This window comes from Chlamydotis macqueenii, chromosome 10, assembly GCF_036417535.1.
Source record: "Chlamydotis macqueenii isolate bChlMac1 chromosome 10, bChlMac1.mat, whole genome shotgun sequence".
NCBI lineage: Eukaryota > Metazoa > Chordata > Aves > Otidiformes > Otididae > Chlamydotis > Chlamydotis macqueenii.
The window spans coordinates 12,395,652-12,417,244 of record NC_141565.1 but is presented as its reverse complement, the minus strand read 5'-3'; the positions used below and the strand labels follow the sequence as shown (position 1 = coordinate 12,417,244).

The 21,593-nt window shown below is 41.8% G+C and overlaps 2 protein-coding genes across 3 annotated transcripts; one reads left to right on the top strand and one right to left on the bottom strand.

Moving 5' to 3' along the window:
- Positions 1–5,071: 5,071 nt before the first annotated feature.
- On the bottom strand, positions 5,072–8,347 carry LSM3 (LSM3 homolog, U6 small nuclear RNA and mRNA degradation associated). Its single transcript, XM_086755383.1, has 4 exons — positions 8,230–8,347; positions 7,100–7,210; positions 5,815–5,910; positions 5,072–5,487 (listed from the first exon to the last, which is right to left on the bottom strand). The coding sequence occupies exons 1-4, from the start codon at positions 8,248–8,250 to the stop codon at positions 5,407–5,409; spliced, it is 309 nt and encodes a 102-aa protein (XP_086611509.1). The 5' UTR covers positions 8,251–8,347; the 3' UTR covers positions 5,072–5,406.
- On the top strand, positions 8,320–21,266 carry XPC (XPC complex subunit, DNA damage recognition and repair factor). 2 transcript variants are annotated; one of them, XM_086755382.1, is made up of 16 exons: positions 8,320–8,460; positions 9,202–9,400; positions 10,299–10,417; positions 11,024–11,147; positions 12,104–12,188; positions 12,705–12,862; positions 13,043–13,163; positions 14,510–14,599; positions 15,058–15,993; positions 16,470–16,630; positions 16,892–16,973; positions 17,432–17,566; positions 18,061–18,230; positions 18,548–18,641; positions 19,191–19,280; positions 19,941–21,266. In XM_086755382.1, exons 1-16 carry the CDS (start codon positions 8,352–8,354, stop codon positions 20,151–20,153), a joined length of 2,886 nt encoding a protein of 961 aa, XP_086611508.1. In that variant the 5' UTR covers positions 8,320–8,351; the 3' UTR covers positions 20,154–21,266. The 2 variants fall into 2 exon arrangements, 1 of the variants encoding a protein (XP_086611508.1); XR_015259540.1 differs by lacking the exon at positions 19,941–21,266 and having other exon boundaries at positions 18,516–18,641; positions 19,191–19,245.
- The last annotated feature ends 327 nt before the right edge of the window (positions 21,267–21,593 follow it).

Below are 21,593 nucleotides of genomic sequence, written 5' to 3'. Positions count from 1 at the left end.
ATACTTCATTATCTTCACAAATAAGAAAATTTATCTTTTCTGTGTAAAGTTTATGTTATGCCTTACTTTCAGAATACAAAAACATACAAGACTAAGGAATGCTGTGCATACTCTGGATCAAAGAACATTCGTCTAATTCACAAAACATGCTTACATTGAAGTACTCTGATCTCTTCCGAAGATCTCCATATGAACCTTGAGTAAGTAAATTTCCCTGTTTACCATGTACCATACAGAGGAAAACATTGCTAAAACCTCCCTTCATGATCAGCCATTACCCAACTCTTCCTTGGCTTGTGCAGTGCTTTCTGCAACAGTTTGTCCACCCACACAGACAGTCAGCATGCCTAGTCCCTCGCTGTTGCAGGCAGTCACATCATAAACCAATCAAATGCCATTGTAAAACTAAACAGGCTTTTTGGCCTAAGTTTCCAAAATTTGGGAGTGGGCCTTTCTTCCATTCAAACTAATTTGGGTAACAATGAAAAAATTCACTTATAAACAGAGCTTCTGACTACATCTTTTTCCGTCAGTGGTTCTTGCTTTCCGCTCCAACCCACATCATCTATTCTCTTCCTTCCACCCATTCTTTCCCCCCCCAAAGGCTGGCTTGGACACTGTGCTTCAATTTTCTGTAGAACTTTCTATTTTTCCTTCCCATTCTTTTTGTTTAGTATATGAAAGCAGCTTCCTTTTTAGAAACATGGGAGTCCTACATCCTCAGTAATGATGTATTCAGCCCATCAATGATCTTGGCATGAATGCCTTAAACCATAATAAGCCTGATGGGATTTTCTGTACATGTCATCATCAGTCTAAAAAAACAATGCACAACATTTGTCATCTTGCGCTAAACCAGATCCCTTCCCAGTGCTACAGTTCCAATAAGAGTCCTAAGGGCTCACAAGCTTCCTTCTCTTACATATTTCAAATTATAGATTTCCAATGCCTACAGAACAAGAACAGAAACACAGGAAGAGACAGTGTTGTTGGAGGACTCCCAGCATGATCAATACTGTTCTGCTTTCCCAGCCCTGAGTCCCTGCAAAAGTCAGCCATTGCTCACACTGCTCAAGTCTTACTATAACCTTATAACCTGTTACCCAAATCCTGGGCTTGTCCTGTGCTGGGGAATAGGAATTAAACACATAATGGAATCTCTGTTCACCTTTAAAAAAAACATGGCCCCCAAATCCTATGTGACTTAGAATAAAATTCTATCTTGTTCCAATATATAGACTAGATCAAAATCCATTTCTGCGGGTTCTAAAAGGCAGCAGCATTGGTGACTTGAAATAAACTGAAATATTTGTCACTTTGGGAGTTGAATGTACATACATTCATAAGTGCAGGCAGTTCCCCCTGCTGAATTTTAACTGCACTGAAGCTCTCCAGTGAAGTTACTGGACAGCCAAACAACTAGCACTCGAATGAGTGGGTGCAGAAGCAGCCTGGTATACCACACACAACAATGTGCTGCTCTCCTCTGAGCAGTTCTTAGCAGCAAAGTGGTTAACCACAATTTATTCTATATGGCATAATTCTTCAGCCAATACTACTAGCAAAGCTGCTAGTCTGGAGTTCATGCATTTTAAAATCTGACACTGCAAGGCACACATACTGTTTTACTTTAACTCTTCTGGGGGCTTGGTCTGTGCCTACATAAACATCAAAACATATTTTTATCTTTACTTATGGGTGAGCAGCAGAGTTAATTTAAAACTGTCAGCAAGTGTCATCTTAATTAAAAACAAATGACTAATTGAACAACTACTGGGCCTGTTGACACAGGCTACATACATCAGTCAAGCAAAGCCAACCAAGCCTGAATTTGAAGAAATGCAGCACCATCTAGCGTCCTACAGGAGTTAGAGATTCAAAAATTAATTTTACAACGAGTTCACATAGAAATTTCACAGGTAGTTGACACACTCACAAAAGCCGTCCAACTATACCAGCACTTCTGAAAAATGGAGTTACATAATAAAAATCTTGTTAAAAAAGGGCTGCTGAGAGTCAAATGTTAGCAGGCAGAACATAAATTCTTTAAAGACAATAAATTGAGAAATTATTCTGCCACCTATCAAAAAAATACAGTCCAAAGGCTAAAAACTACCAGAGGGCTACTGGAAAGGCTACTACTATCTATAAAATCTACTAGAAATAAAAAAGCAAGCTTCAAGAAGCTGAGTAATATTAAAAATTCTGTCAGGCTAAAAACATAAGACAATATGAAAAGGCATTTGAGAAATCTTGAGAAATTGTTTGAGGAAAGTTAATGATAAACTATTTTTCAAATACATCAGGAGTGGGAATCTTGACGAAGGGTTAGTACAGCCAACATGATCAAAGAATAGAAAGAACAGCAGGAAAGAGACAAGACTGCAGAAAAGTTTGTTAAATATATTTTTTTTTTAATCCACATTCATCATGGAACAGCTTGGACTGGCTCCCACTCTGGAGAGCCCATTTCACATTAGAAGGTCAGTAAAAGATGCTACTGGACATTTCAGCAGCATAAACAACAACAGATCTTTACAATCAGACAGTAAATATCCAAGAACTCACTTAGACAATAATTGAGCTAGAAACCACCATTCATAATCTCTCACTTAAAACTTTCAAAGAAGCAGGTGGTGACAAATGAGACAATTTTCAAAAGAATTCTACAGGGATCCTGGTGAGCTGACCTGTTTCAACTGTGCTGATACTCTGTAATATAGAATTACTGGGCATATAGGTAAATGTGTTACACTGGCAAATATGGCTCAAGTAAAGCAAAGGTAGACCTCGTATCTCTATTACCATTCTCAGAGAGCCTAAGAAGTGTTATTAACAGATATTCATTCTAAAATGTATCAAGGCAGAAGTTCCTGATGTATTACCACCTTGTGTATCATGTCAGTTCTCCAACACAAAGATCATACAGTACAAAAGGAATGGGGCAGTTTTCATCAAAAATCAGTAAACGGAAAAAATCTTTGCAATCTGGAAAACAGAAAACTGAAGGACAATTAGGAGCCGAAAAGATGGAAAGGTAAATGTATACTCTGCTATCTCTGAATACCACCAAGCCAACATTATCTGTCACACGGAATTAAGGAGCATCACATGAAAGTGACAGGCAAGTTCAAAGGCAAGGCCAAACCAGTCAAAGCCAAAACCAGAAGTATTTCTTCCAAGAACACATGCTCAGTCTGTGACATACCATAACAATACATAGCAAGGGGCTTACCAGGCTCCTAAAAGGATGTAGACTAATTAATGAAAGAGAAAACTCAGGTTCTGCGAAACATACTTTCTCCTTTCCCAAATGTGCAGATCCCTGGGAACTGGAGGACTATCACCATGTTCACTTATTCTGTCTCCTCCTAAGCACTTATTCAGGCTTCCTAGAGGGGTAGGGGATAAGATAATACATATAAAAGGACCTCAGTGAAATCATCCTTGTGCCCCTTCCAGAAGTGGAACAGTTGTAGCATCACTAGCTTTCCTCCAACATCAAGGGTTGTGTACACATGGAATGGGAGTTGACGCTTGCTGAGCTAACTTCTGCAGAGACAGCATGCTAGGAATGGATGAGATCAGAATAACGGAAAATGCTTTTCATCCTAGCCCAGATCAACTTCAAATGAGAATGGTAGTGACGGAAGTCTGCTACAAAACCACTGCATACCTGTTCTTCATCCAAATTATGTTATAGTAGTAAGTTGTACAGATGCTTACTTCTTTCTTTTGCATACAAGGGACCTATATATGAAAAGAGCATCATGCACAGGTTTAAGATAACAAATTATTGTGTGTGTACAAGTGGAACGATTTTGTAGAATGAAGTGTAAGGAATATGGTAGCAAGTCTCCATGTGATTAAAAAATTAAAACTATAATTGCTCCTAACACGCTAATTCTCAGCAGTAGCTTCCCTATTTCAGTTTCAGTTATCACTCTTATTGTCCTCATGCTAGAGCTAGAGGACACTCCATGAGAACAGAGTACAGATGCCTCCTAGAGGTCAGAGCAAATTTTGTATCAGTCCCTGCTTTCCTTATTTCAAAGAGCGTGAAGTACACATTCATCTTCTGAGTGTATATATTTTACTGCCAAAAAGGTAGGATTCCAAGAGGAATCTGGCTCAGAGCTTACCAAGGCAGACCTTGCATTCCTCACCACTGTCACAAGCTATGGACACAAATTACAAAGATTTTAACTGCAGGAGAAAGTGCCAGAGCAGGTTGCTTTTGCTAACCCTACAGAGTATGCCCAAGAACCCCGATAAATTAAGTTTATTAAGTCATAAGTCAAGCTCTGTAGGAAGTGTCCCAGTGTAGACCTACATCTCTCACATGCCTTTCAAACATACTTATGAAAATATTTCAGAACTTTTGTACAAGGAGAATAGATTACAAACAGGGTGGGCCTGAGAAAATGTATATTGATAAAGAGCTTTGTTCAGGGTTCTAGTGCACCTTCACTACAGATAACTAATGAGCATCTTAGCCATTCAGTAGCATTTCATATATTCAAGAACTGACACAGGCTACAGAGTGGGAAATTAACACATGCAACAGGCAACTCAACAGCATGCGAGGCAACAACCTGAGTCTCTACTCGCAGCCTTGCAAACCATAGCTCTGTTAACAAAGCCACAACAAAAACATATGAGAAAATTGCTAAGAAGCTCATTGTCTTTGCATATATTAAGTGGAAGATGCATATATATAGACTATTTCCCTGCTACAATGATATGCACCAAGAAATTGAACACAGAAAAGCCAGAAATTATAGCACTGTAGATTCATGTAGTATCATCCCCTCAAACATCAGTCTGCAAGACTCAGGTATCAGTAAGGAGAGAAATTAACACAACACATATGAAAGTTCCTATTTTCTCAGAAAGTGAGGCTTGTCCTGGTTTTGGCAGGGATGGAGTTAATTTTTCCTCTCAGTAGCTGGTATGTTTTGGATTTTGTGTGTGAAGAACCAGGACAGGCTACATACTACAACTTAATATAGCACTAGTCCTATAGAAGAACATAAGAATAACATCTCCAACAAAAACATGACAAGTCCAATCTGAAATAAACCAAATTTATTTAAAAACAAAAAAAATAAGACAGTGCTATTGCCAAGATTGAAGAAAATGAAGGAATCTTTTACCGATGTGACAAGACAGCTCATTTACATCAGTTACATTAGCTCTGAGAAAATCAGGTTGGGTTTACCCTGCTTCAATTGACTACATGTACTTTCTGCAAGACAAACTAGTTCCCCTTCCCTCCCCTTCCCAGAAGAAAAGACAAAAACATCCTATAAAAAAACATGTACAGAATTTTGAGACACATGATCAAAAGATGAACCATTGTCCAAAAGTCTGAAACTTTCCAACAAGATTAAATCCTTTGTTGCTTCAACCAACCCTCAAAGGGGGAGCTACAAGCACAACGCCGTCACCTCTGACAAAGAGCATCGGAATATTCCTTTTGGTAGACTACGAAGAAGGAAAGGAAAGAAAAGTTTACATTTACAAAACCATAGTTTACAAACATATCTGCTAAACATATGACCAAATTCAATCATAACAAAACACCACAAACTCCAAAAAATATAAGCTCAAACATAAAACATTCTGGCATGCTGAAGGGATTGATACAATTAACACCATGTCTTAGGATATCCTTTGTACTTTTGTAACAATTTGCCCAAAACTTTTTAGATCTTGGTTCAAAAAGTAGTCAGCAATACACTACTTTAACAATATAACATAGTTTAGTTCTAAAAAAGTTTTCTATGGGGATAAATACACTAAAGTCCTTACTTTATAAATCTCTTCATAGGTTTCTTCATCAATCTCTATTGTAGTTACAGTTTCTTCCACATCACCCAAAATCATATTTAAGTGCTGATCATATGCCTGCAGGAATGAAGTTAGTTTATTATTTCTTCCAAAATTCAAATACAAGCTCATTAAAATGAGAATTATAGCAAGACTTCCAGATGTAATTAGTTTAGCCTGATTTTGACCAATATGTGCCACTATGTCAAAACAAAGTAGTATCAGTTATAGTTACAATTTCAAACATAAATGCCAACAAATCAGTACTCTGCAGCATAAAAAAAAAAAGGAAGACATTTACAGTCACAGAAATGCTCTTCTGGAAAATAGCTCTGAAGATTTCAGTGAGAACACATGCGAGAACGCAGAGACAAACACACTTCATTAACATTAAACCAGCTACACATTCTCTGCTGCCAGTCCAGTCTCCTGGAATTGATTGCCTGGAGCTAACTTAAATGATATGAAAACTATAATACACACAGTGCTATAAAGACTTAAATTAAGCACGTGTTCCAAACACCTTACAAAAGCATATTGTAAACTACACCGGTGCCTCATGGATGTCTCCTCATCTTTGTGTTCCCAAAAGAGTTGAGGCCCAGTTAACACTTGGGGCAGTACAGTACGCAGGAAGGATGACTGACTCAACTGAAAGCAAAAATCTGTCTCATCAACAGACTTACCACTCTCAGAAGAAAGCACTTACATAAATGACACTCGCAGAGAATCCAGCTGAGCACATATCCCATCATACCTTCACGGGGTGTGCCTTAAGAGATACTTGTTTGATAATGATAATCTCATTCTTAATTCAGTTTTAAATAGACCTCAGGGTACTTCACAAGCAGAGGCTTGCAGCATTATTACTTATTTCACAGACACAGAAATGGAGGCCAAAAGCAGCGGAGTTAATTGCTCAGTATCATTGAGGAGACAAGGAAAACAAAATACATTTCTTGACTGTCTCAAGAAACATTTAACAGCAGATAGAATACTGAACAAATTCGATTTTTCTAACAATCACCTTACACTTCCGATAAGAGAAAGGCTTCAGCCCTTGTTACTAAGATGATCTTTAACCTACCTTGTCTAACCATTCCCACACTTGTAACCATAAGATACAGTTACTTCTGGTTTTAAAATAATTTTTTTAAACAATCAATGGAATATTACAGGTAAGCTTGTGTAAGACTGCAGTATGTGAAAAAAGGCTGCCCAGTGCTTAGCTGAATAAGCATGGCAGTGTTCTGAAAGTTTTACTTACATGTAGTCTGCCTCTAAGCTCTCTGTCATTCCTCATTTTGACATAAATTCGTTCATCTAGACTGAGTCTGATAAGATCAAGTGGTTCCTCTACAGTATTTGTTGTTTGTTGCTAAAAGAAAAAAAAAAAAAAAAGAGGAAAAAAAAGAAAAAAAAAAGAAAAGAAAAAGGTTATTTGAACAGAAGCCTGTGAACTTTTCCATTCCTTAGTGTCTGTTAGACACAGGAAATAAACAAGTAAGAACACAGATGCAAATACTCCAAATCACATCCTGTTGAACCTCAGTGCAGCTAATATCATCACGCTACAGATGCTCACCAGCTGGAGCAAAAGAAATTAAGACTTCAGTTTAGTTTGCAGCAAATAATGCTTCACATTTGTTGCACAAACTATATTCCTTACCAGCAACCATTGTCCACGCTGCAGCAGAAAGCCTGCTCTGCATGAACCAGCACCACACCTGTGCCATCACATGGCAAAGGCTGGAAAAACCACGCACACGCAGACATTTTCACCAGCACACATCAGTTATCTGGGTAACGCACTGCCGCAAACACACACCTCTCCTTGAGGCCTCAGTCATGCTAGGCCTCAAAGCGGGTTAGAAACCCGAACACACACCGCACTGAGGTCTCGTTTTTATGATAAAGGCATACTTTCTGGATCACAGTTAAAATGTGTGAACATCTTTGTTCATCTCGCAGCATGCTACCTATTTCCTTCTCGGTGAGGCACAGCCAAGGGTATTCTCCTCAGTAGCTCCCCTCCGTTTCCCCCCTCCGGCGGTGCTGGGGGAACTGGGCCTGGAGGGAGCCCTGCCCGCGCTCCTGACAGCCCCGGCGGCAGCGCAGGGACCGGGGCCGTGTAGTGACCTCATTCCACAGGGAAAGCGCTCCCCACCCGGGGGGCTGCGCCTCGGGAGGGCCGCCCAAGCGTGGGGCTTTGCCGGGAGGTACGCCCAGCCCCAGCTGGGCAGCCGAAGGCCTGCCTCCGTCTTACGCCCCTCCAGCCGCGGAGGATTGCCCAGGCCCGCGCAGGGAAGGAGGGAAGCGGCGGGAGCGCGGGCCCGGTCGCGGCGGGGAAGGCCTCGCCGCTGCCTCCCGCTCTGAGGGAAGCAGAGAGCCGCTCACCTGGTCCACCTCATCCGCCATCTTTCAAACCACCTCCCGCGCTCTCCCGCGAGACTTTATGGCCCTTCCCCTGCGAGGGGGGCGGGCCGGGGGCACGGCGGGGACGGTGGAGGGGGAGCGCCATGGCCAGGAAGCGTAAAGCATCGCCCCGGCCGGCGCCTGGCGGCAAGAGGCGCTCCGGGAGGCCGGGCACGCCGCGAGGCCCCCCGGAGCCGGAGCCGGAGCCGGAGGGTGAGCGCGGGCCGAACGCTGTGGCGGGCCGAGCCGGTCCGGGTGCTGCGCCACCGCCGGGGCTTAGGGCCGCTCCAGGCGTTTCGGGGGCGGGGGGGTCGAGGAGCGGCGGGTGCCAGCCCGCCCGTTAGCGCAGCGCTGGGGCTGGGCAGCCCCGGTGAGGGAAGGGGCCGTTACCTCGGGCTGGCGGCGTGGGTGACCGTTCTGCACGGGGCCAGGGGCGGGGCGATGGAGGCACCGAAATCGGGGGTTTGAGTCCGTGTTACGAAACGTCCTGCGGGGCCCGGGCGCTGTCCGGAAGCACTGACAAAGGCTGACAATCAGGCAGTGAGGGAGCCGGGGAGGGTTTGTCTCGCCTCAGCCGTGGCGGGGCTGCGGACACTCCCCCGCTGCGGCCGGGACACGCGGGTCCGTGACAAACTTCCCCAGCGCAGCTTCATGGAATAGTAATTTATTGTGAGTGTCCAGTACGATAACTGTTTTTCAACTGGCCCCATTAGTAGGACTGTAGGAATCTTTATGTACTTCTTGTGCACTACATTATTGTGAATATTTTCCTTAAACCGGTCTCATCCTTCGATTCTTTCCTGTTTGTTCAGAAACAATGACACTCTCAGCATTCGGAGTACTCACTTTCTTCTGTGGCTGGGTCTAATGAAGGCTGTGGAGGTATTGTTTCCGATTGCCATGGAGATGAAACTTCAGCCTGTAGCATATCTTCCTTTCTTCTGTCCCACACAGGTCATTTTGAAGAGAAAAAGCCCAGTATAAAGAAGAACAACTCAGAAGCTCAGGCTAAGAAGAAGGAGGAAGATGGTAATACTGGAGTTTCCAACTCAGCAAATAAGCCTTCAAAACAAAAAGTGGCAAAATCAGTAACAAAAGAAAATAAAAAACATACTAGAAATAAAGGGAATCATAACAAAGAGGAAACAAGCAGGTAGGTTTACTTATCATTCAAGTCTCTAGGAGTTTACTCTTCATGTTATTTGTTTAGGGCCTAGTGCTGCATGTGTGCATGTTTGCAGTTTATTTTAGGCTGTCAGTCCGATTTAGTACTTCGGTATCTCACAGCTGAATAGAAGTACTGTCTTATTCATTGCAGTCCCGAGGAAGATAGTCTGTATGGGAAGCAAATATATGAGCCTTTTCAAAGTAAATTGTTTAAATATAAAATTTATTTTCATTTGTTACGGTTTTTCCATGTGACTAGGGAGGCATTCTGGAATCCAGCATGAATAGAAATGCTGGCCTGAGATTTGGCTTTAAAATGATGAGCAGAAATCTTAAAATGTATTGTTCTCTGGTGTTTTTTATATTCCAAATATAATATCAGCACAGTCTTCCTGTATAGATTGCTATAGCAAAGAAATTAATAAAAAAAAAGTTAAACTGACAGGTCTCGTTTTACTGGCCAGCCAGAGCCTTGATTATTAGTGTAATGAATCAGAAACAGTTCCAATTCCAGTACACTTTGAAGGTTCAGGAAGAACAAATGATTCAGTGAACCATTTCTGAAAGGACTCACTTGTACAAGCTGTTCTAAACGGCCTTCTGTAGGTTCAGGCATCTTTCCCAAACATCCTTGCAGAGTCAGAAGCTAACTTTGCACTGCAAAAGTGCTGCTCCGTGGAGCCTGTGTTTATTTATGGCAGAGATGGTTTGCTTTACAGAGAAGGTATCTGTGGTTTAATTGTCAAATACTCAATCTGTTGTTGCTGATGCAGAGGTCATGCTTCATTTATTTCCCTATTTTTAGTATGTTCTTTCTCTATTTTTCTTAAATAAACAAGCACCTACACTTCCTGCTCCTAAAGCCATTTTGATAATTTTAACAGTGACTTGCTGAAGCCCTCTCGGAAGGAGATGAAGACAGAATCTCCTGTTAAAAAAGAGATGGATGAAGACAATACTGATGATGATGATGAAAGTGAAGATGAATGGGAGGATGTGGAAGGTAACAATTGCATGTTTATTAATTTTAAGGAGTAAATATTCTTATACACATTTTTTTTGGTGATTTGATTTTTGAATCATTTCTCATTTGGTGAATGGATATACCCTCTATACCTGAAGTACACTCCACGTGCATATCTGTATCTTTGAAAGCTCATGTCTCACAATGCTTTTAGAATGGTTCCGAAGTGGAAAAAGCCAGACAAGTACTGACCTGATGGTAGTATTTGTTGGCTTATGTTAAAATTATGCTACCATGCACAAAGCACTTCCTCAGCTGTTTGTGTTGTCTAATATTGAGCAGCTAAGAATGAGTCCTCCTCCATTTACCTTTCTCCTGATTGAGTTTGTCTCTGACAGTCACTTGTTAAACTGTGCTGAGCTGATTCCCCAACAAAAAGTGACTGGCATCCCACAGTTATTTAAAATAACTGAGCACACACTGAGTTATGGAAGATTCAGGAGCTGGTAATTAATTGGGAATGTTCTGTTTGTAGGTTGTTTGAGCATTTGAGAAGCAATAGGTGGGTTCTTATCCCATTGTCAGACCTTCCTGGGGCATCTTTTACATGTTTACTTATCATTTAGTAATATTTTATTTTTCCAGAACTCCAGGAACCTGCCACAGATAAGTTAGAAGAAACTAGTGTTCTTCCAGCAGTGGTGCTACCAAGCAATCCTGTCGAGATCGAGATTGAAACCCCAGAGCAGGTGAAGAAAAGAGAGAGGAGGTAAGAGCAGGGAAGGCACCGGAGGGCTGTTAAAGGATGAAGTTAAAAATACATTAAGTCTTGACTGTCGCTAACTTGCTCTTTTCGGAGTGGAAATCCCCACTTTGTGCAGACTGTTGAGTTGGAATGGTGCAAGGTCATGGGATGAAGAACAGTTTACACACTGATAATTTTACGAAAAATCTTCAGTGGAAGTTGGCAGGAATGGAGGCTTCTCGGCTTCCTTGAAAATCAAGTGTGTGACTTCATTGTGCTTCAATATCTACTTTGCCGAACCAGGGACAGCACTAGCTTTCTTTAAGGAGAGCTGTGGGTGAACGGCATGTTTGTACTGTAAATATCTTAAGGGCTAAGGTGGAAGCCTCTGTGTGCCCATACCCGAGGTGTGAGTGGTTGGGTCAAATGAATGCCCTTGCCATCTGGGAGCATTATACCAAGGAAGGCTTGCTTTGTGTGGCGGCTGGAGGCCTGATGATGTCTCATACTGTTATAGGGTGGGCACTGTCTCAGGCCAGCCCTTCATAACAAAGCAACCAGAGTATCTATTGCCCCCAAGTTAAAAGGCTTCATCAATGAAGAGAAAACAATTTTTCCAGGAACCTGAATGAAATGCTAGCAGTAATCTGAAAGTCAAACAATTTAGACAGTGAATTATAAGTTTAGTATGGAGCTGTCCAAAGCTGTCTGGTAGGAAACTGTAAGCCCATACAGTTAGGTAGAATTTAGGCCATCTGAATATACCCGAGCTCTAAGTAGTCAGGTACATGGTGTTGACAGTTTATTAGTCATATGCATCCTGCATGCCTATTCACATAGCCACTAACTAAACTTTTGTCAAGTGTGCACAGAAGATTCTCTGGGATGGATTATCTTTGTGAACTGATCTAGTTCAGGAATCTAGAAAGGCAGGTCCGTAGAAAACCCACAACATCCATTTCTTTTGTAATCTTATGCAGAGAAAAAAGGAAAGCCGAGTTTGAGATGTATCTTCGGAGAATGATGAAACGTTTCAGCAAGGAGGTTCGTGAGGACACACATAAGGTATTGTTCACAGAGAGCCCTAGCAGAGAAAAAATTGAGCATAAAGATGTCTGAACTGATTAATGATGAAGAAGAAACTAATTTTGATCAGATAATGTGGGGCCATGGCTAGAAGTGAAAAGAAAAAAAAAAAAGGCTGTAGTCCTCACAAATGCTCATTAGACTTCTCCTAAACTGTAAGTTCAAAACATCAATGAGTGCATTAGCAAAATTCTAACTCAAAGCAAATGTGAGTAGGGTGTATATTTCTCCATTGACTATGTATCTGCTCATTCTGTCAGGGTTAAAATGTCAGTCATGTAGAGCAGGAGACACTAACAGGGACTTCAAGGCTTTTCTGTTTTCTGATGGTTATCTGAAAACAGCCTTGTGTTCACCCTGTGTCTGCTTGGGAGGCTTCACTGTTGCCTCTCTCTGTTAAAAGGAGCAGTAAAGCCTGCCTTGTCTATACCATGGACAATAGTTCCAGCAAAGAAAATATCATGTGAACTCACTGTAGAAACTTTTTTCTCTCAGGTTCACCTCTTGTGTTTATTAGCAAATGGTTTCTATAGAAACAGGATCTGCAGCCAGCCAGATCTTCATGCCATTGGTCTGTCCATCATCCCCACCCACTTCACAAAAGTACCTGCAGGCCAAGTGGACCTTCTCTACCTTTCCAACTTGGTGAAATGGTAAAACTCTCTCCTAATCACGCTATCACATAGAATGTAGAGCCAAGGTTTAGGGAGAGGGGTAAATGTAGTTACCAATTTTCAGACAGTGAGAGTCTGTCCTTTTTACAGAAGGAAAGGATGAACTGTGAAGTTTGCAGTCACAAACACTAGACAATAAGTAGGTGTCTCACATTTCAGGTTTGTTGGAACCTTCACTGTCAATGATGAGCTTTCCACTGAAAAAGGAGAGCCCCTTCAGTCGACCTTGGAGAGGCGCTTTGCTGTCTATGCTGCACGAGATGATGAAGAGTTGGTTCATGTAAGCGACTGGGAAGTGCAGGGTTGGTTGCCAAGTTTGCAAACTAGATTGGTGCTGTAGTGCTGTCAGGTCATACACAAAATGGTGTTTGAGGGATGGATTTGGAGAAAACAAATCAGTGACTTAAGTGGCTTTTTTGTTGTTGTATTTTTATCTGAAGTCCTTCTGTGATTAAATTATTCAATTTGAACTGTGCCTAACGAGCGCCTCTAGTTCTGGTTGGTGTCACTGCGCACTCTATGTTCTGCTGTAGATGGCTTTGTGTATAGTGTATACAGGGAGTTGTTCCTAAGTATGCTTTAGCAGTGTAGATCAAGGAAAAACCAGCTTAATAGGTCTCTTCTGAAATACTAATTTGAGTGAGGAAATTCTTGGGCTTACTTGTAGCCAGAGAAATTGTTTACAGATCTTTGAGTAAGAAGGTTGGTAGTTTGTTACTATTAGGCACCATGAAGGCCAAAGGAATTGAGCTTTGATTTAGAGTAGCCCAAGGCCAGTGCTTCAACTCTAGAGTCATTTTGTGGTGGAACTGGATTAAGGGAAGAAGTGGAGTCAATTGCTTCAAGTTACATGGAGATTTTGGTAAAACAGCCAAGAGAAGGGAAAACACACAAGATCAGATTGACAGGGGACATTTGAAAGAGCAGAAACAAGCTGCTGGCTTGCAGCTCTGCCCTGGTGCTGATAAAGCGGGATGTTGCAGCTTCTCTGCTGCAAAGAAGGAAGCTGTTGTTGTGGTGGCTTTGCAGCCTTGCTGTGGAAATGCAGAGATGTGAGTTCCTGGGACAGGAGGAAAAGACAAAGCAAGCCTTGCTTAGACAGCTTCAGTTGAGTCCCATGCAGGAAGGCAGTTGCCAGATCACAGCTGTTAGCCTCTCAGTTGTGACTGTAATGACATTCTCTGAATGGCTCCTGTTTCTACTGGGTGCAGCTGATGGTATGTGGTTGGCTTTGGCCACCTTTGGGAGGCAGGATTTAGAGTCATCTTACTCTGTTTTCCTGAAGAATGAGAGACTGATAGGGTAGATGGGATTTGGGTGAATTACTGTGTCTGCTCCAGCAGGATGGTTTGTCCAGCCTCTTCAGAAATTAGTTCCTCATCTGTGAGTTAACAGCAGCACCCCTGTCACAGCAGTACTATAAGCAAGAGCCAGAGAAGACTGTGCAGTGCTTTAATACTGTAGCAACTGGGCTACCTACACATCTGTGTCAGTGTATACAACACTGGGTAGAAGGTAGGAATGAAAATGATTTGTGACAGAACCCAGATTTTAAGAGAGTTTCAAGAGGTTTTTTTTTATATACCTTGAAAAAAGGTTAAATGTGCTTTATTTTTTCTTTTGCAGATATTTTTAATTATTCTGAGAGCATTGCAGCTGCTGTGTCGCCTCGTGCTGTCTTTTCAGCCTATTCCTCTCAAGGAGACAACAGCAAAGGTAGATTTTGTTGGGTGTGTGAAATAAGGAATAGGTCACTGGTTCAGAGAGTAGGATTGAAAAAACTTTCTGGCTGTTGCAGCTTGAAGTGAATCGCTTACTGCATGAACCAGGGTGATGACGTGTTCTGTCTATAGTGCAGAAGACACAAACCCATAATTTTTAGGTTTCTCCTTTAAAAAAATCACTCATTTTCTGTGTTTCAGCAAAGCCTTCTTATGCTTCAGTGGTTTTAAATTTCTTTAAAACTTAGACAGCAAACATTTGCTGCTTGAGTACACCACTCTTCAGCTATTTGCCTGAAGTGTTCAAGTCCCTAAGACATGCAGATTGACCATGCCTGCCAGCTTTTGGTCTGCATGCATCTCTTGCTGATGTCAGTCTTTTTTTTTTTTTTTTTTTTTTTAAACATATTCTTAGCCATGGTAATAAAAGTGACTTAGCCTCTTTCTTTGCAGGTAAAAAGCTCATCCAAGAGGCAGTCTCTCAGCGGGACCTCTGAGGGGCAGGAGAGCTCTACCACAACACCCAAAGCCGTAGCAAAAAAAAGCCCCCACAGAAAAGCCAAACAGGATGAAAAATTTTCAGAGAGCAAAGATGACAACAAGGAGCCAAAGAAACAGGAAACTGCTCAGACCAAGAGGACACGCAAGTCAAAGCTGACTACAGGCAGCCGGGAACAGAAGGAATCTGGTAATGAAGAGAGCAGTTTAGCAGAAAAAGATCTGCCAGTCAGGCCCAAGAATGATCGCCGCAGACGAGTGGCCTCCAAAGTGTGTTACAAAGAAGAGAGTGGAAGTGATGAGGACAGTGTTTCGGACTTTGAGGTTTCAGAGGAGGAGAGTGATCTCTCTGATGAGTATTTTGAAACTGTCTCTAAAAGGCGGAGAAGCTCTCAGGGCTCCCAGAAGTCAAAGGTAACAGCTATAAAAAGCCCAAAACCTGAGACTTCAGAGTCAAAGCTATCCAAAAATTCATATGGAGCTGAGTCTAGACCAGCAAAAAATACAGCTCCAGCCTTGCCTCATGCACAGAGAAAGAGAAACAAAATAATTTCCAGTGATGAGGATGATGGACAGCAGGAAGTAAGGAAAGCGACAAACACAGACCATTGGCTGGAGGTTTTTGTTGAACGTGAGGACAAGTGGGTGTGTGTAGACTGTGTTCATGGCAACGTTGGCCAGCCCCAGCTGTGCTTCACATATGCCACAAAACCGCTTTCCTACATTGTGGGATTTGACAATGATGGGAGTGTGAGGGATGTGACGCAAAGATATGACCCACTGTGGATGACCGCAACAAGGAAGAGCCGTGTGGACCCTGACTGGTGGGAAGAAACGCTGCAGCCATATAGAAGTCCCTATGTGGAAAGAGACAAGAAGGAGGAAAATGAGGTAAATGGCAATAGGTTATTCAGGACATTTAGTGCCAGGAGTCCAGTTTTTGGATTCTCATTAGGCAAAAATCATTAAGAATCTCTCCATGAGGAGGGAAGTTTGTATTTGAGCTTGAAATACTCAGGTTGATCATGTTTTAAAGGGCATATACAATGATAGATTAAAATAATATCAAATGGAGGCTGTTCAGAGAAATCTGGAAAGCAAAAGTACTGGACAGCCCATGCTGGAAACTTACTAATGTGGTTTCTGTACAGTTTAGCATTAGTCATCTCAGAGAGAGTCTTTTAAAATATGTAGATCTGGGTACACATTTAAGTACCTATTTGCAACAGAATGCTTTGGTCTTTTGGCTCATCTGATTAAGTTTCTGGTGTTTTTTTTTCTTTTGATCCATACTATAATAATTCTTAATTTGTTACAAAGGGTAGTGCAAGAGAGTTGTGAAATCTCTCTTTGTATAATTCCTGCAGTTTCAAGTTAAGCTTCAAGATCAACCTCTACCAACAGCAATTGGAGAGTACAAAAACCACCCTCTTTATGCACTGAAGAGGCATCTCTTGAAATACCAAGCCATCTATCCTGAGTCAGCTGCTGTCTTAGGGTACTGCAGGGGAGAGGCTGTCTACTCAAGGTGAGTGGTGCACACGTTGTCATGTGCAACTGTGATCTTCGTAACAAATTTAAGAGTTAATTTGTGAGAAGACCATGATGGTATCGGCAGTAGTCTTAGGCCACGTGCGTAGACAGGGTGAGGCATTTAGCTGCTCAGCCAGCATTTGTGTATCACTTAGGTACAGCTTTTTTACCATTCGTAACATGTGAATAACAGTTTGGAAGTCTCTTACGGAGAGACTTCAGAACTCTTAACATTGCTTCCTTCTGGCCTTTTCAGAGACTGCATACACACGCTGCATTCCAAGGACACTTGGCTGAAGAAAGCTCGAGTGGTGAGGATTGGAGAAGTGCCTTACAAGGTAAGAGGACTTGACTTTCTCCTGTGCAATGTGTCTGCCCTCTAAAGTTCAAGCTCAGTTCTGGTTTGGTTTGTCTTCTGTCTGTCACCAGATGTAGATTTCTCACTTGCTTGCATGGTTTGTGGTAGCTGCATCATGAATCTGTCCACCTACTGTGCCTGCAGTTCCTATATACTATCCAAAGCCTAGCTATCTGTTCTTCCCACCCCAAGGGTATCTAGCAGAACTGCACCTTTTTCTTCTTCAAAGGCATCTTTGCGTTGTATGTGAACTGCAGGATCTGGCTCCTTGTTGCATACAGGTGCCATGCGTTATCATTTATAAGCAATGGATACTGAAGCTAGAAAATAGGCATTTCTTCTCTCCCAGAGCGTTCTCCTTTGATGTCCTAGGAAAGTCTGAAATGACTGGCTGCTTGTTGCTGCGGTGTTACAGGCTTGGTCACTGTATTTGCACAGATGGTGAAAGGATTTTCCAACCAGGCGAGGAAGGCGCGCCTTGCAGAGCCTGCAAACCGGGACAAAGAGGACCTGGCGCTGTTTGGTCACTGGCAGACAGAGGAGTATCAGCCACCTATAGCAGTCGATGGAAAGGTAGCTAGGAAAGCAGAGGGCTGGTGTTCAAGTGTTTTGTATGGAGCTGTGGGATTTATTTTTCCAGAAGTTGTATGTTTCAGAGGTGACATCAGTCAATAACACCTGGATTCAGGATTAAGAGTTCTGAGGTAACTGTACTGAGGAGCAAATGGTCAAAAATCCATTGAGGCCTTTCTTTCCTGAGTACAAGTAATGAGGGCTAGCTGTGCAGGCTGCTAACTTTATAACTTCGTTGATCTAATGTGCCTGCTCCATGTTTGTTTTGCTAATTCTCTGCATTACAGCCTGAGTAACAAGGCCTAGGCAGAGAACGTAACTAGGAGATACCCACGTAGCTAAAATCTAGGCTTGTGTCTTGTCATATGAATACTAATCGAATACTGGAGTGTAAAGTAGCTGGTGAGAAGGGAGGGTCCCTGAGTGGCAGCAGGGATTTTCTCCTCTCCAGAGAGCGGGAGTATCACCATTTATCTTTAATTTTGCAATAACAGGTTCCTCGGAATGAATATGGAAATGTCTATCTCTTCCTGCCATCCATGTTACCCGTTGGCTGCGTGCAGCTGAGACTCCCAAACCTGAACAGGCTGGCGCGGAAGCTGGACATTGACTGTGCTCAAGCCATCACTGGATTTGATTTTCATGGCGGCTACTCACACCCAGTGTATGTAAAGCTGCTTTGTTGGAGCTGATCAATTTTGATGTCCGGCAGAAGCACAGGACATGCCTGTGTTGAGGAGTACATGCCCTCCTCTTTTGTGCTAGTAGTGGCGGTGGAGCCAGTGGCCCTGGCATACAGAAGTGACTTTATATGCTTTAAGAGTCTGCACTTGTGTGGGGAGGACAGGCCGTGAGTTACAGACCCAGATCCTGTGGGACAGACAGATGGTTCTGTCAATATTCAATAGCTGGCTCAGCAGGCATTTGCTCCCTTTCTTTTTTCTTCTAGTAGCTGACAGAGGATTGTGTTCTCCTTCCTAGTACCGATGGCTACGTTGTCTGTGAGGAGTATAAAGACGTCCTCATTGCTGCCTGGGAGAATGAACAAGCAGAAATAGAAAAGAAGGAGAAGGAGGTGAGAATTATTTTTGCAGCTTCGTTTTTTATGTTTATTAAGTAAATCTTGTTTAAACTGTGGAAAGTCAAACAAGGGTGGGCTGTGTAAGCAACAGACAAAGCTCTGTGCCTGTGAAGGGCTAGTTGCATCCCCCAAATGCTTCATTTTGGGCTTGCTGTTGAGACTGCAGTGGGATGCAATACAAGTGTGTAGCAGTATCTAAAATAGTGCATACCCTGGAATACTTTTCCAGGGCTGCTGAGAAACAAAAATAAGGAATACACATATGAGGCTGAAGTTTTTGAGGTGGTTCTGTTGTAATTTACACAGTCAGGGCACGCATTAGAAAGGGACAGTAATTAATATACTTAGCAGATAATTGGACACCAATACGTTTTACTCTTAAGAATCCTACTGGCCTGTAACCTTTTAATGTGACACATTGAAACTGGTGTGTGTTTTTTTAATGGCAGTTTAAAATCTTCAAACTTCCATTTTCTGTGGACATAAATATATTGAAACTTAACAATGGTAAATTTTTCTCTTTTCCATAACAATGTCACATAGAAACGTGAGAAAAGAGCTCTGGGGAATTGGAAGCTGCTGACAAAAGGACTTCTCATCAGGGAGAGATTGAAGAAACGCTACTCCATCAAGGTATTCTGCATTTTTATTAGTGATTTCTTTTCAGGATGGTATTTCTCTACCAAGAGAATTTTTCCAGTCTTTCCAATGTGTTACACTTCCAGCTGTAAAGTGTAGAACTTCCAGAGTGCAATTGCTCAAAAATATTCTTCTTTCCTATTGTTAGCTTGTGACTAGGAACTAGTAAAAAAAACTACACCAGAAATTTGACATAGTCATGTACATGAAAGATTCATTATTATTTAACAAGAAATTAGTGTTTCCCAAAGCATCGTTTTTTGGTATTACTTTCTATTTTGACATTCATCTTTCCTAGATTTATTCCTCCAAGCCAACCAGGTAGCTAACAGGATGAGAGTGGGCTGCTTTTTGTTATGAAAACATGTTTTTGTTCTTAATCTTTTCCCCATTGACAAAGGCAAATAGCATGATGTTTTTAAAGCAGGTTTATTTTTACTCTTCCATTATCAAAAATATTTTCCTTGTGTTAACAGAATGCCTGACATCCAGGAATAGAAACATACTGCTTTGAGTGAGAAGCCCAAACCAGAGCAACCAGCTTTTGTAATGTCATTAAGTGTCACTGTGGCGGAAGACAACCCGCTTTAGAAAGGGGTAGTTAACAAGTGATTCCTAGAGCAACTTCATGATTTTCACGTTTGCTTTTTCCAGACTGAGCCATCAGCACCCGAGACAGATAAAGGAGCCGGATTCTCTTCTGATGAAGAAGGAGGTCCGAGTTCAAAGACTGTAGTAGGGAATGTGGCCATTTCTTGGCCTCAAAATCGCCAGTTAGAGAAGGAAAAAGAAGAGAAGACAACCAGAAAGGGCAAGCGAGAAAAGAAAGGAGAAGCAGCACAGTTGTTCCCTTTTGAGAAACTGTGATCAGAACAAGCTGTTTCCAGATGCAAGAACAAGAGTCACAACAAAAGTGTCCTTTGCCAGTTAAGGACTTCGTCTTCCTGTGCACTTGTGTTTCTGAGCTATCAGGGACCAACCTAATTCAGTATCAAGAGTTTCTTTTCCTATTACAGGTAATTAAGTTCATCCTTTCATCCTTGGACTTAGGAGAAGCAGATGTGCAGTTGTACCTTCTGAGAAAATCACTTTGTGCTGCTGGGGTTTTTTTTCTCTCTTTTGTGTCACTCAGCACTAATAATTTTGTTTTTTGAGGCATTTCTTTCATTAGCACTGTCTTCCGTTTTTCTCCTTCTCAATTTTTCCTGCTTGCTCAGAACTAAAGCACGCAGCTGCTGTTTAAGAGTCTGTGGTGAGCTGGCCAAAGGACTACTGATGCCCTCTTTGATTCATACTTTATCCAAATCACCGGTGAGGTAGAGTTCTGGTCTTACTGTCTCATTATCACAGAAGGGGAAATACTTCCTCCAAGAAGCATGCAATTAAGATTTGGAGGAATCTGAAAATTTACTTTCTAAAGAATATCTGCCTTTTGTGAAAACTCAGTTTTGGCTTTTCAGCCTACGGTCTTTCTTTACTTTCAAATATCTTCTGCATTAGAAGGGATAAGCCCTGTCCTTATTTCAAATTTAACGTTAAATATGTCTTCTTAAGTAATTTGAATATACACATTTATTTTGGTTTTGTTTTTTCAAGACCATGTGGATATGTTCTGGAACAAAACATGTACAACTGGCTGTGTGTCATTCTCAGAAACGAAATTCACTGAAACCAGAGAGCTCTTGTGAATGTTTTCCAGTAGCTAAGCATTGAAAAACTGTTAAGAGAGGAATGTTAAATCTGCACAAGCTTTGCCTGTAGTTTTGGAATAGAAATGCTGATCTGTCTTTTGCAGTATTTTTATAATTAAATTACACTGACACTGTCTCTTTAAAAATAGAGGGGAATACAGTCTAATCATTGGTGGACATGGTCACAAAGGAAAAATTGAAATGCAAGAAAATGGCTTGCATTTAATTATGTTCAGAAAAATATCTATTTTTGTACTGTATTTGTAGAACAAAATAAAAGTATGGAAAAGATTGTGTTGTCCATTACACCTCCCCTCCGGCCAGCTCATTCTCCTGTAAGCAGCTCTCACGCAAGCTTAAGCCTGCACCATAGCATTTCCAGAAATCACAAATCGGGTCCCAGGATATCCCAGAGCTGCCTGCTTGTGAATTGTTTTAATGTTAAGGGTCTTCATGCTGAGGTTGTAGGTTTTGCTACCAAATTCTAAATAAATATAAAAAAAAAAACCCTAAGTTGGAGGTTTGGGGAGTAGACATGAGCTGTATATAAAGCTTCAAGAAAAATTCCTAGTCTTGTGTGAACTGGGAAAACTGCAGAGGGCACAGAGCACATAGT